Source organism: Bacillus rossius, chromosome 7 (assembly GCF_032445375.1).
Source record: "Bacillus rossius redtenbacheri isolate Brsri chromosome 7, Brsri_v3, whole genome shotgun sequence".
NCBI classification, from domain to species: domain Eukaryota; kingdom Metazoa; phylum Arthropoda; class Insecta; order Phasmatodea; family Bacillidae; genus Bacillus; species Bacillus rossius.
This window is the reverse complement of record NC_086335.1, coordinates 69218147-69241557: the sequence shown is the minus strand read 5'-3', so window position 1 is coordinate 69241557 and position 23411 is coordinate 69218147. Positions and strand designations below refer to the sequence as shown.

General features: G+C 39.7%; 3 protein-coding genes across 13 annotated transcripts; 2 read left to right on the top strand and 1 right to left on the bottom strand.

The window, feature by feature from the left end:
• Nucleotides 1-1638: 1638 nt before the first annotated feature.
• Nucleotides 1639-11150, top strand: LOC134534310 (uncharacterized). 10 transcript variants are annotated; one of them, XM_063372684.1, is made up of 7 exons: nt 1639-1968; nt 3077-3184; nt 5320-5447; nt 6157-6292; nt 7454-7652; nt 8562-8736; nt 10904-11150. In XM_063372684.1, exons 1-6 carry the CDS (start codon nt 1912-1914, stop codon nt 8711-8713), a joined length of 780 nt encoding a protein of 259 aa, XP_063228754.1. In that variant the 5' UTR covers nt 1639-1911; the 3' UTR covers nt 8714-8736; nt 10904-11150. The 10 variants fall into 10 exon arrangements, with proteins under 10 accessions (XP_063228754.1, XP_063228755.1, XP_063228753.1 ...); XM_063372685.1 differs by having other exon boundaries at nt 1640-1968; nt 3077-3178; nt 8562-8732; XM_063372683.1 differs by having other exon boundaries at nt 1642-1968; nt 8562-8732.
• Nucleotides 11151-11555: 405 nt separating this feature from the next.
• Nucleotides 11556-16103, bottom strand: LOC134534311 (zinc finger protein 511). The gene is made up of 3 exons (XM_063372694.1): nt 15777-16103; nt 14592-14793; nt 11556-12342 (listed from the first exon to the last, which is right to left on the bottom strand). Exons 1-3 carry the CDS (start codon nt 15914-15916, stop codon nt 12049-12051), a joined length of 636 nt encoding a protein of 211 aa, XP_063228764.1. The 5' UTR covers nt 15917-16103; the 3' UTR covers nt 11556-12048.
• Nucleotides 16104-16154: 51 nt separating this feature from the next.
• On the top strand, nt 16155-22873 carry LOC134534308 (small ribosomal subunit protein uS12m). 2 transcript variants are annotated; one of them, XM_063372681.1, is made up of 3 exons: nt 16155-16600; nt 18471-18586; nt 22469-22873. In XM_063372681.1, the coding sequence occupies exons 2-3, from the start codon at nt 18508-18510 to the stop codon at nt 22810-22812; spliced, it is 423 nt and encodes a 140-aa protein (XP_063228751.1). In that variant the 5' UTR covers nt 16155-16600; nt 18471-18507; the 3' UTR covers nt 22813-22873. The 2 variants fall into 2 exon arrangements, with proteins under 2 accessions (XP_063228751.1, XP_063228752.1); XM_063372682.1 differs by lacking the exon at nt 16155-16600 and adding an exon at nt 16798-16931.
• The last annotated feature ends 538 nt before the right edge of the window (nt 22874-23411 follow it).

The window sequence follows — 23411 nt, the reverse complement described above, 5'->3', positions numbered from 1 at the left end:
TATACAATAACAATTACATATTCCAGCAGGAAATAAAATAGTATTAATTCAATTACTGCATTTATTTCCCATTCGCCATTGCTGATATTTAAACTATTACACTTCGGAAACGGAAACAAAAGCGGCCGCTTTATTTTAGATAACTCTGATTGGCTGATCCCATCCAACATCCAACATATTTTAGAACCAGTCCTATACGTAAAATATTTGAAGGAAACTCTAGACATTCAATCTCTCAAATAAACATGGCTGCGATAGTGACGTTGAACGTGACGTCACAACCCTCAAAGATATTGGATCCAACATATTGGAAGGAGTTGGAAGCTAAAATTTGACAGTGTGACAGGGCCTTAAGGAATTTTCACTCCAGCCATAGAAAAGAGAGGGAGGGATAGAAAGGCCACTCTCTGAATAACAGCTAGAACACTATTTGCAGCGCTGTTGTGGCCGTGCACAGTACTAACCGTATAAATATTGGTGGAAGAATGACCTAAGTAGCTATTTATGCTGAAACCACCTATGTCACAAGCTAGCATTACTATTAGAGCTGTAAAAGTAACGAAAATAAGCGTACCCTTATGTATTCGTTACTATAACATTCAGTACTCGTTACTATCGTATCGTTACTCGTTACTTCTGATACCGCATAACATGCAACGAATCGAGTCGTATTGCGTACGCGTACAGTATGACGTCGTGTAAATAATAATAATTAGAATATATACAATTAACAATATTTGATAATTAACAGTTTTTGTTAACCAAGAAACAATTAAATCTCATTAGAGCGGCCTTATTATATTATCTCTTTTAAGATAATAAAAAAAACGTGAAAATTCGCGATAATAAAAAAACAAAAACATACATATTTCTAATTTGTAAAAAATACTTTCTTACGTTGTTTCTGTTCCAATCTCAAACTTTGTCTACACACACAATACCTTTAATAAACAGTAAAATAACTTGGACGACGAATTTCCAAATTATACTTTACTTAATAAACAAACATCGTTCTTTGTAACGTAAATTCATCGAATATGCGCGCGCATGCGTGAAACATACGAAAGATGCGAGATGCGAGTAACGAAATGCAGCCGTGTGTAACGTTTCGTTACTCGTATATAGACGGCGCACCCGTTACTCAGTAACGAATACATACGGTTCGCTACAGCTCTAATTACTATTGAAGTTTGCAATCACATCTACAGCATTAAAAGGGTGGAGAGTTTTCAGTTTCTCGACGTTTATTCTCTGTATCCATTCATTGTATACCGTTTCTTCGTAAACTGGGAAGCGGTGTCTAACAGCAAATTTATTTTCGCAACCAGGCACACAGCATTTTCGTACACGTGGCGGCATTGTATTTTACTTAATACGTAATTTTATACTCAATTTAACAATCTTACCTCAATGAAAATATGACCACTAAATAATTGAATAAATAAACGCCAGATATTTTACAGTTTCCACCTTCGAAGCAATAAGCAAGTAGCACGCAAATAACCTAAAGTCCTAAACAAAAATACGAAAGAAAAATTTCCGCCATTACAAATGAGCTTTAGCAACGAATCGTAAACAAACATGGAGCAGTTAGCACACTAGCGCTCTTACGGCCGTGCAGCGTGCACACAAACAAAACGTTGTTCAAGCATCTCTCTAATGAATGCACATCCCGTGACTCCAGCAAACGCGTTCCTCTCTACACCTACTACATATCTAATGGCAGGTTCCCAAACGTGTATCCAACGAGAACAAAGAAATATAAAGTTGCAGCAGTTCGGTTACGTAATTCGAAGAAACATTCTACTCGAACCCAACTAATCGTATGTTTATCAACTAACATACACAACAGTACCCTAACCTCAACTTTGAGAATAAAATGAAGTAAACGTTTCTTTAGCAACTTTCACTATGTCATTTACAATAAAAATCAGTAATCGTGCGTTTCGTGTATTATCAGGTTATTTGGTAAGTGTGTAGATACGCAGGTATAAGGAAATGTTTTATTTTATGCATTAGGAGAAAATATCTTAATACAGGTGATCTAGACGTATGGTTTTTGAGGATAACATTTGTAGATTCGACCACGAATAATATCGTAATTTGTTTACATCATGAAATGGAGCCAGGTATGTTATGAAAAAAATAAATGTGTTGGCATTGATGGGTGACAGGCAACATGGGTTATAGGAGGGGGAAATTAGTGCGAGACTCAGATAGCTGGACTACTAGAGGATCTGGTATCAGCAGTGGATGGGAGGATGCTAGTTGATATATTAGACTTGCAATTAGGCTTTTACCCGGTGGCAAGGAGTCCTCCCTTTTCTCCCCTCCCCCTCCGGTTTTAGTCGTCTCGTCAGATCCCTTGCATCTGTCACCCCCAGCATTCCATCCTCCAGCCCATTCCACTCCCTCCCTGTGTCCTGTCAAGGAAGGCATGCCGACCCTCTTTCCGTTCACCTCCATTCCCTCTGAAGCCTCATGATCTCTCCATCCTGTGTACCCTAGTTCCCAGCTAACCCCAGCCACCCTCTACCTTTATCACCTCATACAGCTGACTAACCTTTCCACCCTTCTCCCCTGTAACGCGGACATTTGGAAGCTGGTCTGATAAAGCTGAATCACTGGTTGAGTATAAATGACTAAGGTGGTTAGGTTTAAGAGAAGGAAGTGTTGCTAGAAGGGGCAAGGAGGCACAGGAGTGTAAGTACCTGGCGTGACTGCGGAGCGACTTGGGGTGGGGTAAACAGGTCCAGAGAGTGTTATAAGGAAAGGAGGGCAACGGGATTGATCGGTAGGACATTAACATGATCAGGAGGTAGGGTAGAGGAAAAGGCATATTCCGTGTTGGTGAAACAAATGGTGGGAGTATGTGACGGCTCCTTGGGACCTGTATCTGGTGGTGGAAATATGAGAGCTGGAGATGGTACAGCACAGGACAGCAAGAATGTTTTCACGTATTATGTCTCATTGTGGACTACAAAGTAAACAATTTTCAAACTGATCATGCAATTTGGGTAGACAATTTTTTTACCATTAAATTTTTTTTAAATACTTCAATGTTACTTATTTCCAGGCAAGGTGGGTCCCGCCGATACTGGAAACAGGCTTCAAAAGCGGTTTGTTCATTGCATACGCCCAGAGCAATGCACAGGAAAAACCACTTTCGATAACTCAGGTAGAGGTACGAGAAATAACTTGATTTCTTTCTTTGCATCCCCGGCTTTGTCGTCCCATGACGATGGCACTTGTGTCACAAATAGGTTATCTTTGTTACAATAATTATTTAACAAACCTGTGAAGAAACTAAAACTGAATTAAGTAGCCACTAGTTTGAAAATTACTTTTTTTACCTGATGAACTGTCTCAGTGGGGCAGAGGCAGTTCCAGGTGGTTCTCGCAGCTGCCGGTCATTCGTGAATAGGACATAAAGCAACAGGGCCGGATTTAGAGGTCTGGAGGCCTCGGGGCAACAGAGGAGCGGAGGCCCCCTGGCCCCAAATTATTTTCCAAATAAAATGAACAATTTTTTTCAGTTGAGTTTTCCAATAAATAATTTATAGTGAAATCAAGTAGATTCTCTTAGTATTTAAAAAACATACATAAATATAATCGGAGACAAGAATTATAGAAAATTAAATTTTAGTGTTAATGAATATATCTGTTAATATTTAACAATAATATAATTATGTATGTACAAAGTACTTTAGGTAAAGGTAAAACAGCTAAAAAAGAATATCAAAGGAAAAGATGTTTACTAGTGTTTACTTGTCGGAAGTTGAAAGATTTTTTTTCCGAAGTCCGTTTCGCCCCGGTTGCCCTCCCCTAAATCCGGCCCTGTGAAGCAGTGATGTGATAGTTGGGGCTGAGTACAGAGGCTGGCGACTGGGAGCTCTCCAAGACAACCCGACGGCAACGTCCGTGTGAAACCTCGTGGTTGCGTCCAAGGGCTCGCACCCAGAGATGCGCTCTGAACCCCGCACCCTCATGGCTTCGCTCAAGGGGCAGAGAGTCAGGATGTGACCGCGGTGCAAACGTGTGGCCACAGGCAGCGATGTTGTCTCTGAGAGGCTGTTTGGAAAGTGCGTTACCGCAGCCTCATTTTATTAATGCCTGCTGCTCATGTAATCACTCTCGCTCACATTGTTTGCTTATTGTGTTTTGTATTGCGGTGCACTTTTTTTTTAAAAGCAGCTTATGAAAAACTTCATAACCTTAAATTTACCTACTCCTACAATACAATAATTTTTTTCCTTGCATAAATAACATTTAACTTAAAAAAATGATTATGAACCTGAAAATATGCGTTCGTGTGCCAGTTATAACTTTTTTATGTTCAACTTTTTAACTTGAAGCCAAAGTAACTGTGTTTGTTAAAGATTTAAGCTAAAAGATTTAAGTTAAATTTTGTTACGAGAAGTTATTAATTTTTTTTTCTTTCCAAATTCAGCGTCAGTTGAGTCGATCGCGTTCAAACTCCAGTTGTTGAGCTAGGCTGCAAGGTCTCATAAATGCGCTGCCAGCATTTTCAGTTTGCTTCAGAGTTTGTTGTTATCAGTATGTCTCTTGACTTTTCCGACTGAAATTACAAATTTCCCTGACAAATGTTTAAAAATAATTTACCAATTTTCAATTTTCTGAAAGAAATAAAAGACAGTCCAGCTTCCACCATCCCTAGAGCTGTACTAGTTCAAACAGAACCTTGCATTTTCCATTTTACTGAGAGAGTGACTGTGCCCTGAAACACCATCTGGAAGAAAAAAAAAATATGCTCAAAGTCTGGGTGATGCTTAAATTACTGTCACTGGGGAATTTTCATGACTTTTACAGGTTTTAAAGTAACTTCCCTGACTTTACCCCAGACTTTCCACAATGTGGACAACTTGGTTACTGTCTGTTTTGGTTTCAGTACAGTGTTGCCTATTTTCTAGGGAGTTTCATGGGTTCATTTTGTAATAGTTTTTTTTTTTTTTTTTAGAAGACAAACATTCAACAGTATTTAATTTTTTTTATTTTTGTAAAAAAGCTTATTGCTAATTGTTTTAAATACCATTGTACTGTATATGAATTTTTCTTTTTGTTACAATGCAAACTTCAATGTCATTGGATAAGCAGGCCAGATTGCTGGTCCTCAACGTGTGCCGGACTGCAGTAACTTCAGTGGCGGACGGGGTAGCGAAATCGGGCGGAGCTCGAAACGTTCGTGAAAGTTTCCTCCCGAACGTCAGCTGATGGGTTGGAGTTGGCTTGACCCGCTCGCGAGCGTCTCACTAAGTCTGGCTCGCGACCAAGCTGTCGGTGCTCGGGGCGTGTGTGCAGATCCCGGGCATGGGGGACGTCACGCACCGGTCCCTCATCAGACAGGCGTGTGCTGGGAGCCTGGAGACGTCGTTGCAGCTCCTCACCTTCACCGTCAACGCCTTCAGTGACGTCTCTGGTCGTTACAGGTGAACACTGGCAGATCGGATAGAACATGGCACGCGAATACTCGTGAACTGGAAGTGACAGCCTTATCAGACTTGTTTGCGACTGGTAAATCATCCTTCTTTTTAACGGAAATTAATCCTGTGGTGCCGAGCCGTGCAGAAAGGCCTGTAACGTTTGCAAGACTCTGCCCTCCCCAGCGTTTATGGGAATTGTTTTCGAGGAATAAATATTATGTTTTGCCATTCAGAGTTGTAAGCTCAAGGTCACAGGGCCATAGTTTTGCATTTATATTTTATTGTTTGCAATATTCTTGTAATTAATTTTGATATTTAATTATTTTATTTTGAAAAGCCTTTAAACAATACTTTTATGGTACTTTTTACGGTTTTTTTTTGGCTAGGTTACTAAATATGTAAGTAAGTTTAATGTAACAAATTAAATTTTAATTTATTTAATTGAGTCTCATATTCCAAGTTGTTCTTCAGGGCCAAGAAAGAGTTGTAAATGCGATTAAAATAGGTAATTAATGACAAATATGAAACAGGAAGGTTTAGAATAAAGCTTTATAAGTTGCAGGGTGTACTGTATATACTAACACAGCTTATTTGATTGCTTGCTACAGTTTCTAAGTTTTAAGTTTTGGTAGATTATGTTGTTATCGGAGTTGGGAATATGGTTTTGGATCGCGTTCGCTGTCCACCGAGGGTGCATGCGCCCTGCTGGTTCCAGGGCGGCCGTCCAGAGACACGCGGGGCTGATGACGGAGCTGATGGAGCCCGGCGTGTCGGACTTGTACAAGCAGCGACTGTGGGACGGCGTGATGGACGCCCGCCTCGAGTCCCAGGAGCTGCGCACCTCGCTGCAGGTACCTGCCGGGGTGCCCCTCCCCGTGTCCGCGACGAGCCCCGGTTCATCCGCACACGGCTCTCTGCGGTAGTGCCTCTCGCCTCTCGCCGAGGTGCTCCACGTTCATGTTTAAATGGGTTTCAGGCTAAAAAGTTTTGCAGTTTTCTGAAACGTGTTTGTTGTTTCAAAAAAAAAAAAGGCAGTAAATGTGATACAAATTTTAAAATGTGTTGAATAATCTTGTTCTTAGCAAGAAAAACAATCATATTTATATGAATAACTGTTTTTTTTTTCTCAAATGAGCTAGTATTTGTTGTGGACACAGTTTTGTGCAGTCAAACTTTAATTTTATCAAAACAAGTGTTCTCTAAACTTGCACAATCTCTATTGTGGATATTTGACCGTGCCTGAATTTTTTCTTCTTCTTCCTTTTGAATGAGTTTATCGTACTTAGTGTTTGATTTCATCTCCAAGTAAAATACATGGTACCGTATTTACCTAAATATAACGTTACAATTGTTTCCCGAACTGCGGAAACTAAAAGTAGGGGTCGCATAGCAATCGCAAATTTGTATCTTGAAAATAGCTTAGTTAAAAATCTAGAGACTCTGCATTTTAAATGTGTCACTTGTGTGACTTCAGACCGCTGTTAAGTACTGCCTCCTGAACCTCCACTACAGGCTCCGCCGATAAACTGCATCACTCATGCCACTCAGTCCGGGACTTCCTGAACGTCTGCACAGGCGTGACAGATGAGAGATGCAGTGAAATTAGAGGCTGGTTTCTTCCTGCTCCTCTTCACAGTGGCTGCCGACAAAGGCCACCACCCCATTCTTTGCTTCTAGAACTACAGTCATAAAACACAGTTTTTTTTTTTTCTAACTGCATCTTGGTATTTTAGAAGAAACCACATAAATCACTCTACTGACGAAAGTGGCACCACAGAGGGTATTAAGTATATATGGAATAAATGTAATAATTTAAATATTTTTTGAGTGCTATGTATTTAAATTGTGATTTAAAGCCCGTAAAGTCTTTTTCATAAACTTACGATCAAAAAGTTTGGGGTCGCGTTATATTCGGAGTCGCATTATTTTCAGGTAAATATGGTAATAAGTTTCTAAAAAAAAAAAAAAAACTTTTATCTTCCAAAAGTGACGTGAATGAGACCGTGCTACAGTATCGCACGGGTTATCCTGTGCTCTGCGAGCTGGGTCCCTCGGCCTCGACACAGGCAGGCTGCCGGTGCACAGGAGCTGGCCGGGCTGATGGACCGCGTGACGCAGCTGGCCACCGCGTCCGCGGAGGTGTCCTTCCTGGCCGGGGCAGAGTTCCTCAGCTCCAGCATGTGCGAGAGGATCAGTTCCGTCGGCAGAGAGGTGCGCGCAGCGGCTACCCTGGTAGTGTCGCACGCTGGTGACTACTGCCGCGTTCAGCGCTCCGAGGTGGAGGGTGCGGCAGTGTCAGCCTGCTGGGTGCAATCAAACTAACAGTAATAAGATAAAGATATTAGTGATCCTGATAGGTTGAATCCAAATCTACGGTTTGAATCCCAGAGATACCTCGAATATGTATACCCATCGAATCCGCACCTAGGTGTTAAGGGTCCAAAACTGAAATAATGTACAATAAATTAAAAATATTAACCATGGTGTTGATACATTCTATCCTTTAAATGGTTGTTCCATAAACTAGGTTTCCAGAATCATTACATAATGTAATTTTATTTATATAATTACATGTTAATACATAGTACAATATTTTAGGGGATGGTTAGACAGGCATGAAAAAAAAAATTTTACCTAATGAAGTTCTGGGGTTATCAGTGTTGAATTTTTTTAAGTTTACTTTACTTTCTCTATTGTCTTCAAATTTTTTTCCTAGAATATTGAATCCTTTGAATGCTAAGGATTTGATGGTATTTAAAGTTTATGAAATTTTTATTAGCACACTGGAAAATTTTTTTTTTGTAAAAATCTAATATAATTGATAAAAGGGGGTAAAAAAAATATTTGTTTTCAAAACGAGTAATGGGACATCTAGGTCCAACCACCAATAGCGCTAACTGTGGGAAAGTGTATCATAACGGAGCCCTAGAGCACTCATTTAGAGATGCCACTCGCTATGTTAACAGTTACTACTTTGCCCTCAACATTGTACCATCACTTAAAAAGTTGAGTAAAGGATGCTTTTGCTGAACATTTGCCATTATTTTAAGTTCCATACAGCATTGGTATAGGGGACTTGAAGGCATAAGAGAGGTAAATGAGCAGCGTTCCGGTCGGCAGTTCCAGAAAGAGTGCGACAGCAACAAAGCGGCGGAAGACGACCTCCTGAAGGTGCAAGCAGAGTTTGTGAAACACAGTCCGGAACGGGCGGCCCAGACCGAGTCATGAGGCGCGCGCGTGAGTGGAGAGCGTCGTGCAGGCTCGCCACTTAACAGCAAAACCAAGAGACGGGTTTGTACGAAGTAGTCAGCACATGCCAGTGTTTTTCCTTCAGTTTTTGAGTTTTGAAATTAAATGCTGCGATAACCAGCCAATCACTGTTGCAGTGACTTGAATCTAATACGTAATTCATCAAATGCTACAATAACCAGTCAATCATTGTTGCAGTGCCCTGAAGCTAATAATTCATCAAATGCTGCAATAACCAGTCAATCACTGTTGCAGTGCCCTGACGCTAATAATTCATCAAATGCTACAATAACCAGTCAATCACTGTTGCAGTGTCCTGAAGCTAATAATTCATCAAATGCTGCAATAACCAGTCAATCACTGTTGCAGTGCCCTGACGCTAATAATTCATCAAATGCTACAATAACCAGTCAATCACTGTTGCAGTGCCCTGAAGCTAATAATTCATCAAATGCTACAATAACCAGTCAATCACTGTTGCAGTGTCCTGAAGCTAATAATTCATCAAATGCTGCAATAACCAGTCAATCACTGTTGCAGTGCCCTGACGCTAATAATTCATCAAATGCTGCAATAACCAGTCAATCACTGTTGCAGTGCCCTGACGCTAATAATTCATCAAATGCTACAATAACCAGTCAATCACTGTTGCAGTGTCCTGAAGCTAATAATTCATCAAATGCTGCAATAACCAGTCAATCACTGTTGCAGTACCCTGACGCTAATAATTAATCAAATGCTACAATAACCAGTCAATCACTGTTGCAGTGCCCTGAAGCTAATAATTCATCAAATGCTGCAATAACCAGTCAATCACTGTTGCAGTGCCCTGACGCTAATAATTCATCAAATGCTACAATAACCAGTCAATCACTGTTGCAGTGCCCTGACGCTAATAATTCATCAAATGCTGCAATAACCAGTCAATCACTGTTGCAGTGCCCTGACGCTAATAATTCATCAAATGCTACAATAACCAGTCAATCACTGTTGCAGTGCCCTGAAGCTAATAATTCATCAAATGCTACAATAACCAGTCAATCACTGGTGCAGTGTCCTGAAGCTAATAATTCATCAAATGCTGCAATAACCAGTCAATCACTGTTGCAGTGCCCTGACGCTAATAATTCATCAAATGCTGCAATAACCAGTCAATCACTGTTGCAGTGCCCTGACGCTAATAATTCATCAAATGCTACAATAACCAGTCAATTACTGTTGCAGTGCCCTGACGCTAATAATTCATCAAATGCTGCAATAACCAGTCAATCACTGTTGCAGTGCCCTGACGCTAATAATTCATCAAATGCTACAATAACCAGTCAATCACTGTTGCAGTGCCCTGAAGCTAATAATTCATCAAATGCTGCAATAACCAGTCAATCACTGTTGCAGTGCCCTGACGCTAATAATTCATCAAATGCTGCAATAACCAGTCAATCACTGTTGCAGTGTCCTGAAGCTAATAATTCATCAAATGCTGCAATAACCAGTCAATCACTGTTGCAGTGCCCTGACGCTAATAATTCATCAAATGCTACAATAACCAGTCAATCACTGTTGCAGTGCCCTGAAGCTAATAATTCATCAAATGCTGCAATAACCAGTCAATCACTGTTGCAGTGTCCTGAAGCTAATAATTCAATCTATTTAAAACTTTCAAATTTTGTATGTAACATACCCCATGCCATATAACAGAAATCACATCTCTTAATTTTTACATTTGAGCCTGGTAAATGTGAAGCAAAATGCATGTTAAAAGCAGCACTTATTAGTGCAACGTTTCAGTTAAAGTTGGACATAAGTGGCACACATTCGTTATTCTGTCGCGTGACACCACTTTAAAATTGCACCCTAATGATTTATGTTTTAGTTGTCCAAAAGAAGATAAATGCAAACTCTGTAAACTCACTCTGGTAGTATTCTTCAGTCGCAAATTGTGCTGAAACAAATTTAATAAAAATTATTTTGTGTGCCATTTTTAAGAAATTACTGTGATTATTCTGTAATAGCAGAATTGTGATATTCAAATAATTACCTACAATAAATTACCTATATGAGTGGTTGTTTAGTTTGAGTAAGTTTAAAATACTGCAAAATAAATTCTATGAAGTATTTTATAAATGTGATTTTCCATCATCTTTAGCAACTTTATGTAAATAAAGCTTTTTTTTTTTAAATAATATGTTTATAAAACATTAATTTGTTTACAGGTGATCAGAAAAAAAAATTATAAGAATGTGTTTTATTCACCATCGTCCATCGAACAAGTGCTAACCACTTCTGCGTGTGCCGGTATGTCTCAAATCTGTGTGCAAAGTTGCCGCTTGATTAGCCTGCTGGGTGGCTGTCAGGTTAAGACTTCGACCTAAACTATAACCCTTCCTTCACTTGTTAAGTGTTGTAACATGGACACCTGATGTAAATAAAAGTTTGTAAAATAAATTTTTTTTGTAACAAGATCTGGCTTTCATAGTAATGCCTCAAATGTATTATTTTTTTGTCTTGAAACATAATTATTCAGTTATATAAAGCTTTTTAGGTGTAAAAAAAGGCATCTCTTCAGCTCTTTATTATAAAAATATACAGTGCAAAAAAGATATTTTTATAATGTAACCAATTCCTGAGTTTTTAAAAAAATTAGCAATCTATATTAAAATTGGTTTTGACTAAGGTTTACTAATGAATAGTGCTTTGTTATATTAAGAGGGTAAGACACAGAATGACACAGAATATGACACAATACAATATTTTATCTAAGAGCAGTGCTCAAAGAATCAAAAACTGTGCATACGCTAGTATTAAAAAATTTGTCAACAAAGGCATGGTGTAGTGTGTTCATAGCTGACTAGTTAAATACTGTTCTTCATTGTTAATTTTATTTCAGTTAATATTCACTTGTAAAAGTATCTTAATAAGTACAACGAAACTAAAATAGGTATATTTAATTCTGGATACAATAATAAATCACATTCCATTTAAACCAGCCAGTTCCCCAGTTCTGGTGGGAGTTACTTTTCAGCTCAATTCCCACATATTGTCAATTCTGATCATCAATTTTGTAGTTTGAAAGACATTTCTTATCACCATTTGCACCTGTGTTGTTTGCTTTTAAAAATTATGCACGTCAATCATCGCAACTACTCCCTGAAAATAAAAACTTTTATTTTTTACACCTGTCTATTATTTATAGGTCACTTCACTAGACATTTAACTGTATAGGAAAAAAATCTGGAATTTTTAGTTTCCTGGGTTGACGTGTACAGTGCGTTTTTTTTTTTGAGAATCGGACACACGGTTACTGGTGCAAAATGCCAGTAAGGAACGACACGCGAGGCGGAACAAACATCGCCGACTCTCACTGCGGCAGGCTGTCTCGCAGCTCTGCCGCGAACGCCTCGCCGTCCAAGGGGCTGTCCCGGGAGGCGCGCCGGCCCCTGGTGTGCCACTCGCACCCGATGCCGTGTCTCGGCCCGAGCACGCCCTTGCCGGCCGGCCGGCTCTTGCCGTGCCTCCGAGGGGTGCTCCCGTGCTTGGTGCGCACCGCGTCGAACCTGAAGTCTGCCGGGTACTTGTGCTCCTGCACGCAGTGGCTGCGGCGAGACGGCGGGTCGCTGAACTTCTCCTGGCACGACTCCACGTAGCAGCAGTACTGCCGACAAACAACAGCACACATACTGTGCATTTCCACCTACAATGTTATCTAATGCATAGAGACCTGCAAAATTTGCGGATTCATTGACCTCTAGGATAGACTCCACAGTCCTTTAAATGGTCGCGGAAATGACACCTGTTCATTGGTTACTGACGCGTGAGACGTCTCAACTATAGGCTGTCCTTAATTCGGCACTTTCTTGGTTTAGCGTTTCCCATTGGCTCACAGTTCCCCGGATAAAATGTGGGCCAATCGCAGTAGCGGTACGAAGGTATAGTTGTTTTGATGCTAGCCTATCGCGAAATGAATCCGCAAATTTTTGCATGTCTCTACTAATGCATAGACGAGATTTTACGGGTTTTGTTTTCAGGCCGATCCCGATTTTAAAACAGGAGAATTCTGTGTTACTGGTTTTATTTCTTATGAAAATTGTTTATTAAAAAAATATAACATATTACTAAACAAATATGACACTTAAATATTCCATGATACTAATTTCTCCAAAATTGTCATTTCGATTGTTACATTACGTACTTTTATGATATAATGGTTTGTAATGAGCAAGTTATAACTATTCATAACAAATGAAATAAATCTGTTAAGAATTTTTGTGTTTGGAAAACGCACTAACATCGTAACTAATGAAAGCTTCAAGAATAAAAAGAAGTAAACGATTTCCAATTTTTTTAATGCAAAATTTGTGGTACAAACTTCATGCACAAATAAAAGCCTGAATCCGGCCAGAGGTGCTACCTTCACCATCTCTACACTGCGGTGCTGGAACTATGCTGGAGTGCCGACATTTGCACGTTTGTTTTCTGCTGAACTTTTATCATTTAAACATTTCCTCTGCTGGCCAAAGTGAGGGCGACGGATGTGGCATGGCTTGATGTAAGCTTTCGGACATACGCCATTGCTAAGCACATGTATGTCTGTAGAAGAAAACGACAAAAACACAAATTAAGCAAAAAAAATTGCTGTTGTCAACAGGATATAAACACCACATAATATTCCATAACAGTAATATGGTCAACAAACAAAGAAAAACAAAGAAAAATGGACTAACAGAACGAAAAAACACACAAAAATGATGAGCAGAAAAAAATTGAACCCCCCCCCAAAAAAAAAAACAAATTCAGCACAACAGTTGAAACGAGACAAAAACACAGCAAAAAGAAAAGACGAAACACACACAATAGTTTTCCAAAAAACAGAAGAGAACGAAAAAACCCCCACTAATGACGACAGCACAAAAATATTCAACCCAAAAAAAATTCAGTACAACAGTTGAAACGAGACAAAAACATGACAAAACGAAAAGATGAAACAAACACAATAGGTAGTTTTCTAAAACAGAAACACGTGACGTTTCGAGAACTATCTGCTCCCGTCCTCAGGCAGATACGCACATGGTACGAAAACACAGGTGCGACTCTGTGTTTGTGATTTTTGTCTTTTGTGTTTTTTGTAGTTTTCTTCTACAGACATACATGTGCTTAGCAATGGCATATGTGCAAAAGCTTACATCAAGTCATGCATTCCCATTGCACAAATCTTTCAAAAGATAATGTAGCATGGAGTATCTTGTCATTCGTGATAGTTATGTGGCCCCAGGCTGGCGTTGCGACTCTGATGAGATCCATGGTTTGTGTAGCACACAACCTTCAATCTGAACGAGTGAGTAAAAAACACATGCATCTTGGATATTTCGCCATCTGAAAGGTTGCAGTACCTGGAGTAAAATAAATGTGGGCTCTCACACAGAATAGTTTTGCAAAAGAAAAGCTTTAAGGCAATAAAATCTCGAAGAATGGGGTGGGCTCCAGACTCATGAATAACCACTTTGAATTAATTGCAACCAGATGCAGTTGTAGGAACATGTACGCCGTTCAAGTGTTTCAGGTGCTTCTTGTGTCTCTCCTATTTGTTTTATGTGGGGGTTTCTAGAGCACATAGACTTTTTTAACCAATGCAAATTTTATAACGTATAAATCAAATACTGAGTAGTGATGAATATGGTATACTTATGTGATTTAGCCAATATCTTTGTTCAGCTGTAAATTGAGAAATGCTAGCTGCATCAGTAATTAAATTTAAAAAAAAAAATTCTAGTTCAACCAGGAGCAAAGCTCGTCCCTTGGGCCGCCAGCGAACGTGGCATGACTGTGATCGCGGCTGCTCGGGACCTCTCATTGGGCGCTAACACGGAGGCCGGATCGTCGCTTCGAGCGGGGTCGAGTACGCACCATCGGTTGTCTCTCGGCCTGGGCCTGGAAGAACGAGTCGTGCGTCTCGGCGACGTGCAGATCCAACAAGTGAGGCGTGGGCAGATGCTTCTTGCACTTTGCGCACGTGTAGCGGTGGACGGAGTTGTAGTGCGCTTCGAACTCCAGGAGGGACTTCATCTGCCAATGACAGCCGAGCACGGTGCACGAAAATGTTTCGATACTAAAGGGAAAAAAAAAGAAAAATTAACTGTAGGCCTATGATGAACCACATGGCAAGTAATAGAAAAGAAAACAAACTAGTGGGTTAGTTCTAACCCACCTGGCATTAAATTGTTCCTTATTGGGAATCCAGTTTATATCAAAGTTATGTAGGCCTAATTCATATTTTCAAAATCAAATATATATTTGGCTATGGTACAGTTTTGCATCACAAACATTTAACTGCTTACTTTATTTCGATATTTTATGTTAATATTCAATTGGATACATTACACAATTTAAACTAATGCTCCTGGAGACAATGTTCCTTATTGCTTATCAAATTTATATGAAAGCTTTAAAATTTGTACCTTCAAAATATTTTGTTAATTTTACAGTTTCACATTCCAAATACATTCAACTGCTTGCTTAAATTTTTTATGTAATACTAATACAATAGAACATGTTACACAGAATAACTGTTCCCCAGAAAAACATTCCTCAAAGACTTAATTTTAAAAATCAAATATGTTTTTGTAATCATACAGTTTTGCATCACAAACATAACTAATTTTTTTTTTTTAATATTTATTTTTAAATACAATTTTTTAGAATTTATGTATGCAGTATTGCACAAACAGGCATTTGTCACGTATATTAAGATGATACATGACATGCATGTCATCTCATAGCCCCTAAAGTTCAGCTTTTTATGCTTTTATGATGGGTTATTGAGTTGTACAGTTGTTTCTTAAATTGTTCAAAAGTAATTAAATAATTAAATACAAAGATGAGAATGAGTTTGTGTCCTTTTTCTTAAAGTTGTCCGAGGTCTGTTTTAAGCAATTTATTTATCGTTTACAACACAATTTACATCGTATTCATTGACCTGCACAAATTTAAATTTTCGTAATGTTAATGAAGTACCAAGTTTTTAGGTTGAAAACATTTTTTTTTTTAATGTCAGTTCTTTATATTTTACTTATTTCTTATACAAGTACTTACACTTCATGGCAAAGGTCTTCATCATCAACATCAAATACACCCTCTCTTTTGTAAGGTTTACATAGTTTATCACCTTCTTCGAAAAATGGGTCTTCTGGATGTCTTTTCCCGACGCCGTATGCATTTAACAGTGCTTGCATTTTCTATACTGTAAGACGTGACTTCTGGAAGAAACAATAAGTGTAAACTTTCATCAAATTTATTTTCTGCTCATATCTACACACTATTAGTTATCAAAATTTATTTTATTTTTATCACACATAACCACTGCACATGTCATCCACACACATTTCATGTGGTACTTGCTACTTGGCGGGTTGACGGTCTGCTTTTCCTTCAAATAATTGAAGGTGCGTAAACAAATAGTAATTTTTTTTGTCGTTTAAATTTTTTTTAGTGTTTATTGGAAATCAGAATTTAATAAGAAATATTTACATATGTAGATCGCTTTATTTCTGACATTAAAATTCCGTAAATGGAACAAGTTTTACGTATTATTTATAGGATTTTGGTTTTATAATGTTTAACATACTGTTCATAGTGGAAACTAATTTTGTTTTTGTTTTCAATCATAACAGAAAAATTTAAAATAAACAAAGTATTCGTAGAGATAACTATCACGATAGTTATAATTTTTTTTGAGTAAAATGCAGTGACAGAATAAGTGAAAAAGCGTCTTAGAATTGACCTGTGCTAATTCAAAAAGTACATTGCAGCAACTTAACCTAACTCGTAAATCTTCAACTTGATAAATAACGTGGTTGTTTCATAATTTTATGTCATAACAGTCCACAAACGTTTGGAAATTAACCTACATGATATTGGTAAGTGGAAAAGTTCGTTTGGCATTCCAGTAACAGCAAATGCTTAATATCCTTGGCCATAGTGATTGTTAATTTCTATTGCTTCTTGCCATTAGATATTTAGCCGGTGGCAAGAAATCATCCACGGCCTGCATTACACTTTCGCCCCAATAACCTCCAATCCTCCAATATTACATTGTAGTCCAGAGGAACATAATAGTTAAGTTTTCAGATCACTCGCCTCTCATCACTGCGTTCCTGTTTGGGTCAAGTGCATTGTACGATCCCGGGTTCGATCCCCAGCGAGGTGAAATACATATTTTGCTCCAAGTGGAAAATCTTAGGACTGAGCGTAAGCTGGATGGTTTTTATAAGTGCGGCTTCTGGTTCTGTGTAATAGGGCTAGTAATAAAAAGGTTGTTGACCTAACCAACTTAACCTAGGGTTTGTAAAAAATAAATTACAAACAGAATCTACCTTGGTGTTAATGGGCGATTCGTATAAAACCTCTTAAGTACTCATAATTTCACGTTCTTGTTTGATAGGAGGGATGAATCACAGTAGACACATGGTAACCTAGTCTAGAAGGGTAAAAAACACAAAAATCATACAACCTAGCCTAGCTTGATGAATCACTGATCCTTACAACAGCAAAAAATATAATTATAAACAAAGCTTGGTACTCTCCTAGAGTTGAAAACATATAAACAATGTGTAATATATGATGATTTTTGTTTTACAAGAAGGTAATAAGTGTTATGTGTGATTGTAGTGGACCGTGAAAGTATGGACATGCTGTTAAATGTATTATATATTGAGTGGTTATCGAGGAAAAATGTCTTCTTGTTTGAACATAGCTCTGACAGGTGTGTATTTTTCCTTCTTGTGGCTCCTGAACTTGACTTTTGATGACTTACAATGATGGTGTTAATGGTGGTGATGGTGGTGAGGTGATCAGGCCAGAGGTTGGTTGTCAGTCCTAGACACCGCCATGGGATTGGCCACGGCGCGGCGTGTTTGCGCAGACTGGTTGACGCGATACTGTCTGTGTCTCCTGGGGTAATGGGGTGAACGGACCTTAGCCCTGAAACAAGTGCAAACTACCCGCCTTTGGAAATTTGACCAGAGAAACCAACTGCGTTCGTTGGTGGTGTTGTTGTGTTGTCGATAATATATTTTTTATCTTCATTGTTGTGTTCGTATATTTGCGGCGTTGTCCAGGTTTTGTTATTATGTTTCTGCACTTACCGTTATTGTTGAAACAGTCTCGTCGTTGTTAGCCCGGACTGTATTTGTCGTTAGCCCGCTGTATTCGTCTTTGCTGTTATTATTTTTTTCATGACTAAATTCCTTCCTCGGAATTCTTGTTCTGTCCGATATTTACGTTTGAATGTGTTAGTCTGTGCTGTCGTCGATGTGTAGTCCTGTTTAGGTTCATCGTTAGGTTTATCTGTTTGACAACAGATTACATATTTCTTAATTTTCGTTCTTGAATTTTTTTTTCATGACAAACAAAAATAAATTGTATTAAATCAAAATTCCTCATTGCACGAATCATTTAAAGAACGTATAAAATCAGAAATATTTGGTTCTTAATATCGTTGTGGAAACAACGAAACCCTGGTATACTGTTTATTATACAATTGTACAATTCCTTCTTAGCTAAGATAGGAGCCACCATAGAGCAAGGGCAAAGCCTACTTCCACCGAGGATCCTCCGAAATTGCAGTGATAGGAAGCCTGAATTCTAATGCCACAGCCACCGAGGAACCTAATATTAGAAATGTGAATTATGGATTAATTGAATTATCACGTTGACTTTCTGAGTAGACCGTGTGACTTTTTTTGTCCGTAGAACCAGGATGTAACCCTATTAATTTTTTTTTGTCAGGTACCTGGTACGTTACAAGTTCCGTGACGATTGCAAGATGAACTTCCTCTGCCAAAAATTCTCTCAGGTTCTTAGTAGAACTTTAAACACGAGCATTCTGCCTTCAGTGCCACAAGGTAAGCGCACTTCTTTTATTTTGTGGATTCTTGAATTGTGAACATTTTGTATTGTATTTAGAGAGAGAAGCCTCTGGTAACTAGGATAGCCAGGTCCAATTAACCTTAACTACCTGAAACTCCCTGTAGTTCAAAAATCCATAGATTTCATACGCGCTGCATCATGTCATCATCAGTCGCTGCCATGGCTGGCCAACCCCGATTGAAGCCAGTGGCGGATCCAAGGGGGGGGGGGGGGGGCACCAGGGGCAAGTGCCCCCCCCCCCCCCCCGTCCGAAAAACCAGTTGTCTGCTACATCAATATTGCCGACAAAAATGATTGTTTCTGAAACCAATAAATTATTTTAATATAATTAATTTCTTGTATACGTTCATAAAATCTGGTGGTTGGATGTTATGTGTAGTGTGGGTAGATTAAATACAAATTTAGTAATTTTAAGACATTTTTTCTCTGGCTATTCTGAAATCCTAGAGGTGAACCTCTGGATCCGCCACTGCTTGAAGCGCAGATGCATGCCACCCTTCCTGCAGGGTTGAAACCTCCTGTTTAGTGTCATATATCAGCTAGTGCCTGATGACGGGATGATGTAAAATGACGGAGAGACATGGTGCAACCTGGAGCAGCATCCAACCTGCTACAACCTATTATCGTATCATCGCGGGTCGGGGCTACGCGACAGCCACTTGTTGATAGCCATTGATTTGGGGGCAGTTGTCCAGCGGCGCATCATCAGCTTCCGGCAGTTTACGTGAATGTCTACTTGCTACGTAATTCGTCACAACATCGGTCTAAAAGTTGTCGTCCTCTTAGCCAGGTCAAATTATATGAAACGTGAACCGGACCCGTCAAAGTATAACGTAAAGCAAAATTTGGACACAGCGATACTGTCGCCGTTGGTAGACAACATATCAAAATACTTGGTCTTTCTCGTGTTCGCATCCTTGATTTTTAAGGCCCTTGTGCGTATAAGGGACAGCAAAATTTGTTTACAATTTTTTTTTGTGCAGTGTTAGCTACAGAGATGTTTTATTGTGTTCAACAAAATTTTAATTTTTTTGACGTGACAACGTCTAATAAATCGATGAACGCCGGCTGCACGCACGAAAAAGTGTCCCGTTACGCGCGGTGTCCCGTTACGCTCATTGTTCCGTTACACTGTGGTCCGTTACGCTGTCGGCGAGTGCAGTAATAATAGGTTATGTTACAATTGACTAAAAAATTATGGTGATTCATATAATTGATGATAGATATTTGATTACAATTTATTTATATGAAAACTTGTTCATAATTATATTTAAACTTTATAGCTAAACACCAGTTTTTAAAATTAATTACAAGTCATCTACACTTGAACTGTTTCGTCGAGTGTTTGTAAAGTGAAGTGAAAAGTTAATGTGGTTTTCATTGCTTATTACAACAATTTCGGCAATAAAGGTTAATTATTCTTGCATTTTAAAAAAAATCTGATTACTTGTATAATTTCAAGTATTTATTCTTTTATTATTAAAATAAAAATGATTCAATGTTATTCATAAAAGTATGCAATCATTTCATCAATGTTTTGTTATGACGTCACGTCAAACTATCGTCCGTAAACCGACTTTACAGACAACTTTTTTTTTTTTATAGTAATATGTTTATTCATGTAAACATAAAATGCGTACACAAATAATTTCTAAACGTGTTTTTCTTTTGAAGCTGATCCGAGCTCAGTAAGGCTGTTGCGTCACAGCATCAGGAGTGGAATAGTGTCAGTTGCAGACCTCAACTCGACCGTACTATTTTCTTGCACGCAGCTGCGCTCTCGCGGCAGACGATAGCAGAGCGCGTTAGAGTCCGGCAAGCAGCAGGATGGTCACCGGTCTCTCATTAGAGTTCCACCACCCTCCCATCACCCGCAGATGAGGCAGGGGGAAGGGTGGGAGGTGAGTCACCCTTCCTCCTCTCTGGTCGATAACTCGCCCGAGGGAAGCAGACCTCTCGGAACACGCACTCGCAAATCAAGCCCAAAATGATTTCATTAAATTGCGACCACGAAAACGGGAGAGTAGTAAATATTGATGATGACGATAAAGCAGGGCGTGGGAAGGGTGCCTTGCATCCATCTGTCATCCGTGCTAACATCACCCTCCATCGCTGTGACCCCGAGAAGCCTAAGATGTCCATCAAGCTCTGTCCCTGCCCGAACACGCCCGAATATTCACCTTCGGCCAACCTCGGGATTTGTTTTATTTTTGCGCAGGAAAAATGAATTCAAATATTAAAAGTGGTCGGTTAGGTTAGCTACATTAAAACACTTTAAAACACTATGGACGGTTAGTTAGGTTAGTATAGCTACATTAAAATAAACGGAGAAATATAAATATATATAAATGAACTCGAGGTTGGCCGAAGGTGAATATTCGGGCGTGTTCGGGCAGGGACAGAACTTGATGTACATCTTAGGCTTCCCCTGTGACCTCGGCCGAACTCGGCAATAGGGATAACACGGGACAACTGGTGAAGTGCCCTGGCACGCCGTCTAATTACGTGTCTCCAATAAATTAGACAGTAGAATTGCAGGTATAGTATCGGACGGAAAAAAGGTGCTTCCGATGTTCTTGCATCAAATACGTTTGGACCGATTACCTCAGATTTGTTTTAAGTCCTGTCACACCATTAAAAAATAATTTTTTGGTCTGAGATATCTCAAACTTTTCAATTTTAAATCCAATGATGTAACTAAACAGTGCTGGTGAATTTTTTTAACATGTTGTATTTATATTTGTTCATTTTTTTTAATTTTTTGAATGTATATGAATCTACATTACAATAATTTACGTTACATAATGATGCATTATTTAAAGTTATAGAAACAATTTCAGTTTACTCATAAAATGTTTTGCGTAAGATATTTATATTAACGTTATTTTAGTTATTTAAGTTAAGTTATTTAAGTTGTATAACTTCGTAAATCGCCCATGTGCTCCTCGCCATTTTTAAAAAAAAAAATCGTTGTGGTGGAACGGTATTTTGATTGGCCAATCACGTCCAACATCAAACATATTTTATAACCAGTCCTTAATTCAAAATATTTGATGGGAGACTCAAATCATTCAGCTTGTCAAAACGAACATGGCTGTGCTAGTGAGGTTTTTCGGTGACGTCACAACCCTCCAACTTTATTATTTGACACAACATATTGGAAGGTGTTGGAAACGAAGATTGGACAGTGTAACTGGGCCTCAGGAAATGCGCGGGACACGCGATGCCAGAGTGCCTGGCGGCGTGGAGTGTAGTTAGAAAGCGATGCAGTAAGTGTCTCGCGCTTCAGCCTAGGCTTACAGGCCAGGTTGCGATGTCCGGCCAGGCGCGGACAGAGAGATGGTGCACTGGGGGAGCTGTCACAACTTAGAAAGACACAATATAGAATCTTCTAAGTTATGCCTGTTCTGAGATGTGTGTTTCTAAGTTACGTGTTTCTAAGTTATGACTTTCTACGTTACGACGTTTCTAAGTTGTGTGGTTCTGCGTTGCGTGTTCCTAAGTTACGTGTTTTTAAGTTGTGATCGTTCTAACTTATGACTAGAGACCTTTAAAATTCGCGATTTCAAATCCCTAAAGGATGGACTCCCATGATCCTCTACGCACTCGTGCAAATTACATCTGCTGGTTGGTTACCGACTCGTAACACCTGTTGACTGGAATGATCGTGATTCGCTAATTGTTGTGTTAAAGATTTTTTCATCGGCCCAGAGTCCTTCAGATAAACTGTGGGCCCAATCACTGAAGCAAAATAATGTCAAAAGTATTTGGACTCTATCCTATGGCGAAATGAATCCGCGAATTGTACAGGTCTCTACTTATGACAGTTCTAAGTGACGTGTGTTTCCCGCGCGCAGGTCGCGGCGCCGGCATGGCCACGCTGATCCAGATGCACCGCTCGGGCCCGCACGTGAAGACGCGCCCGCCGCGACAGCCCTTGGACGGCAAGCCCTTCGCCAAGGGCGTGGTGCTGCGCACGCTCATCAAGAAGCCCAAGAAGCCCAACTCGGCGAACCGCAAGTGCGTGCTGGTGCGCCTGAGCACGGGCAAGGAGATGGTGGCCTACGTGCCGGGCATCGGCCACAACCTGCAGGAGCACAATATCGTGCTGTGCCGCGTGGGGCGGCTGCAGGACGTGCCCGGGGTCAAGATCCGCTGCGTGCGCGGCAAGTACGACCTGCCGCACGTCGTCAAGAAGTAGCGCTGCTGCCCCTGCCATGTACTGTCCGCTTTGTTTCGGCATTAAAACTTTTTGAAACCAATCTGACGTCTTTCTTGTCCTACCTACCCCTTCTTGGCTCAGAATTAGTTGCTTTAATGAAGCAACCTCAAGCAGACGTGACGTCTGACTGACAGGGGTTTCATCATCGCCCCGTGCGGGCCCAGGGGGCCGAGCACCGGGACTTGGCATCGAACCCCGAGGCCCGTGAAGGAGTCCCAGGTCGCCTGATTGCGACCCCTAACCTCCTGATTTGACTGATGTGAGTTTTGTTTTTGACCGTTTTTGAATACAGTGTTTCTAAAAAAATGCTCCGAAGCAGGGGTGAATGCAAGTGGCCGAAAAATTTAAATTTAATTTCGTGTGATCAATTTATATTTTACTTTAAAATCGTAGTGTTGTCCAGCCCTCCCTTTAAGTGAAAAAAGAAGGGGGGGGGGGGTTTAATTTAGTATAAGCTGAGCAGTTGGCCTTTGCTGCTCTGGTAATCTTGATGATATTATTTACTGTTATTTACGTTGTGATTTAAATTTAGTTTGTTTGTCGGCAATGGCTTCTTGGGCCCGTTCCACTATGGCACG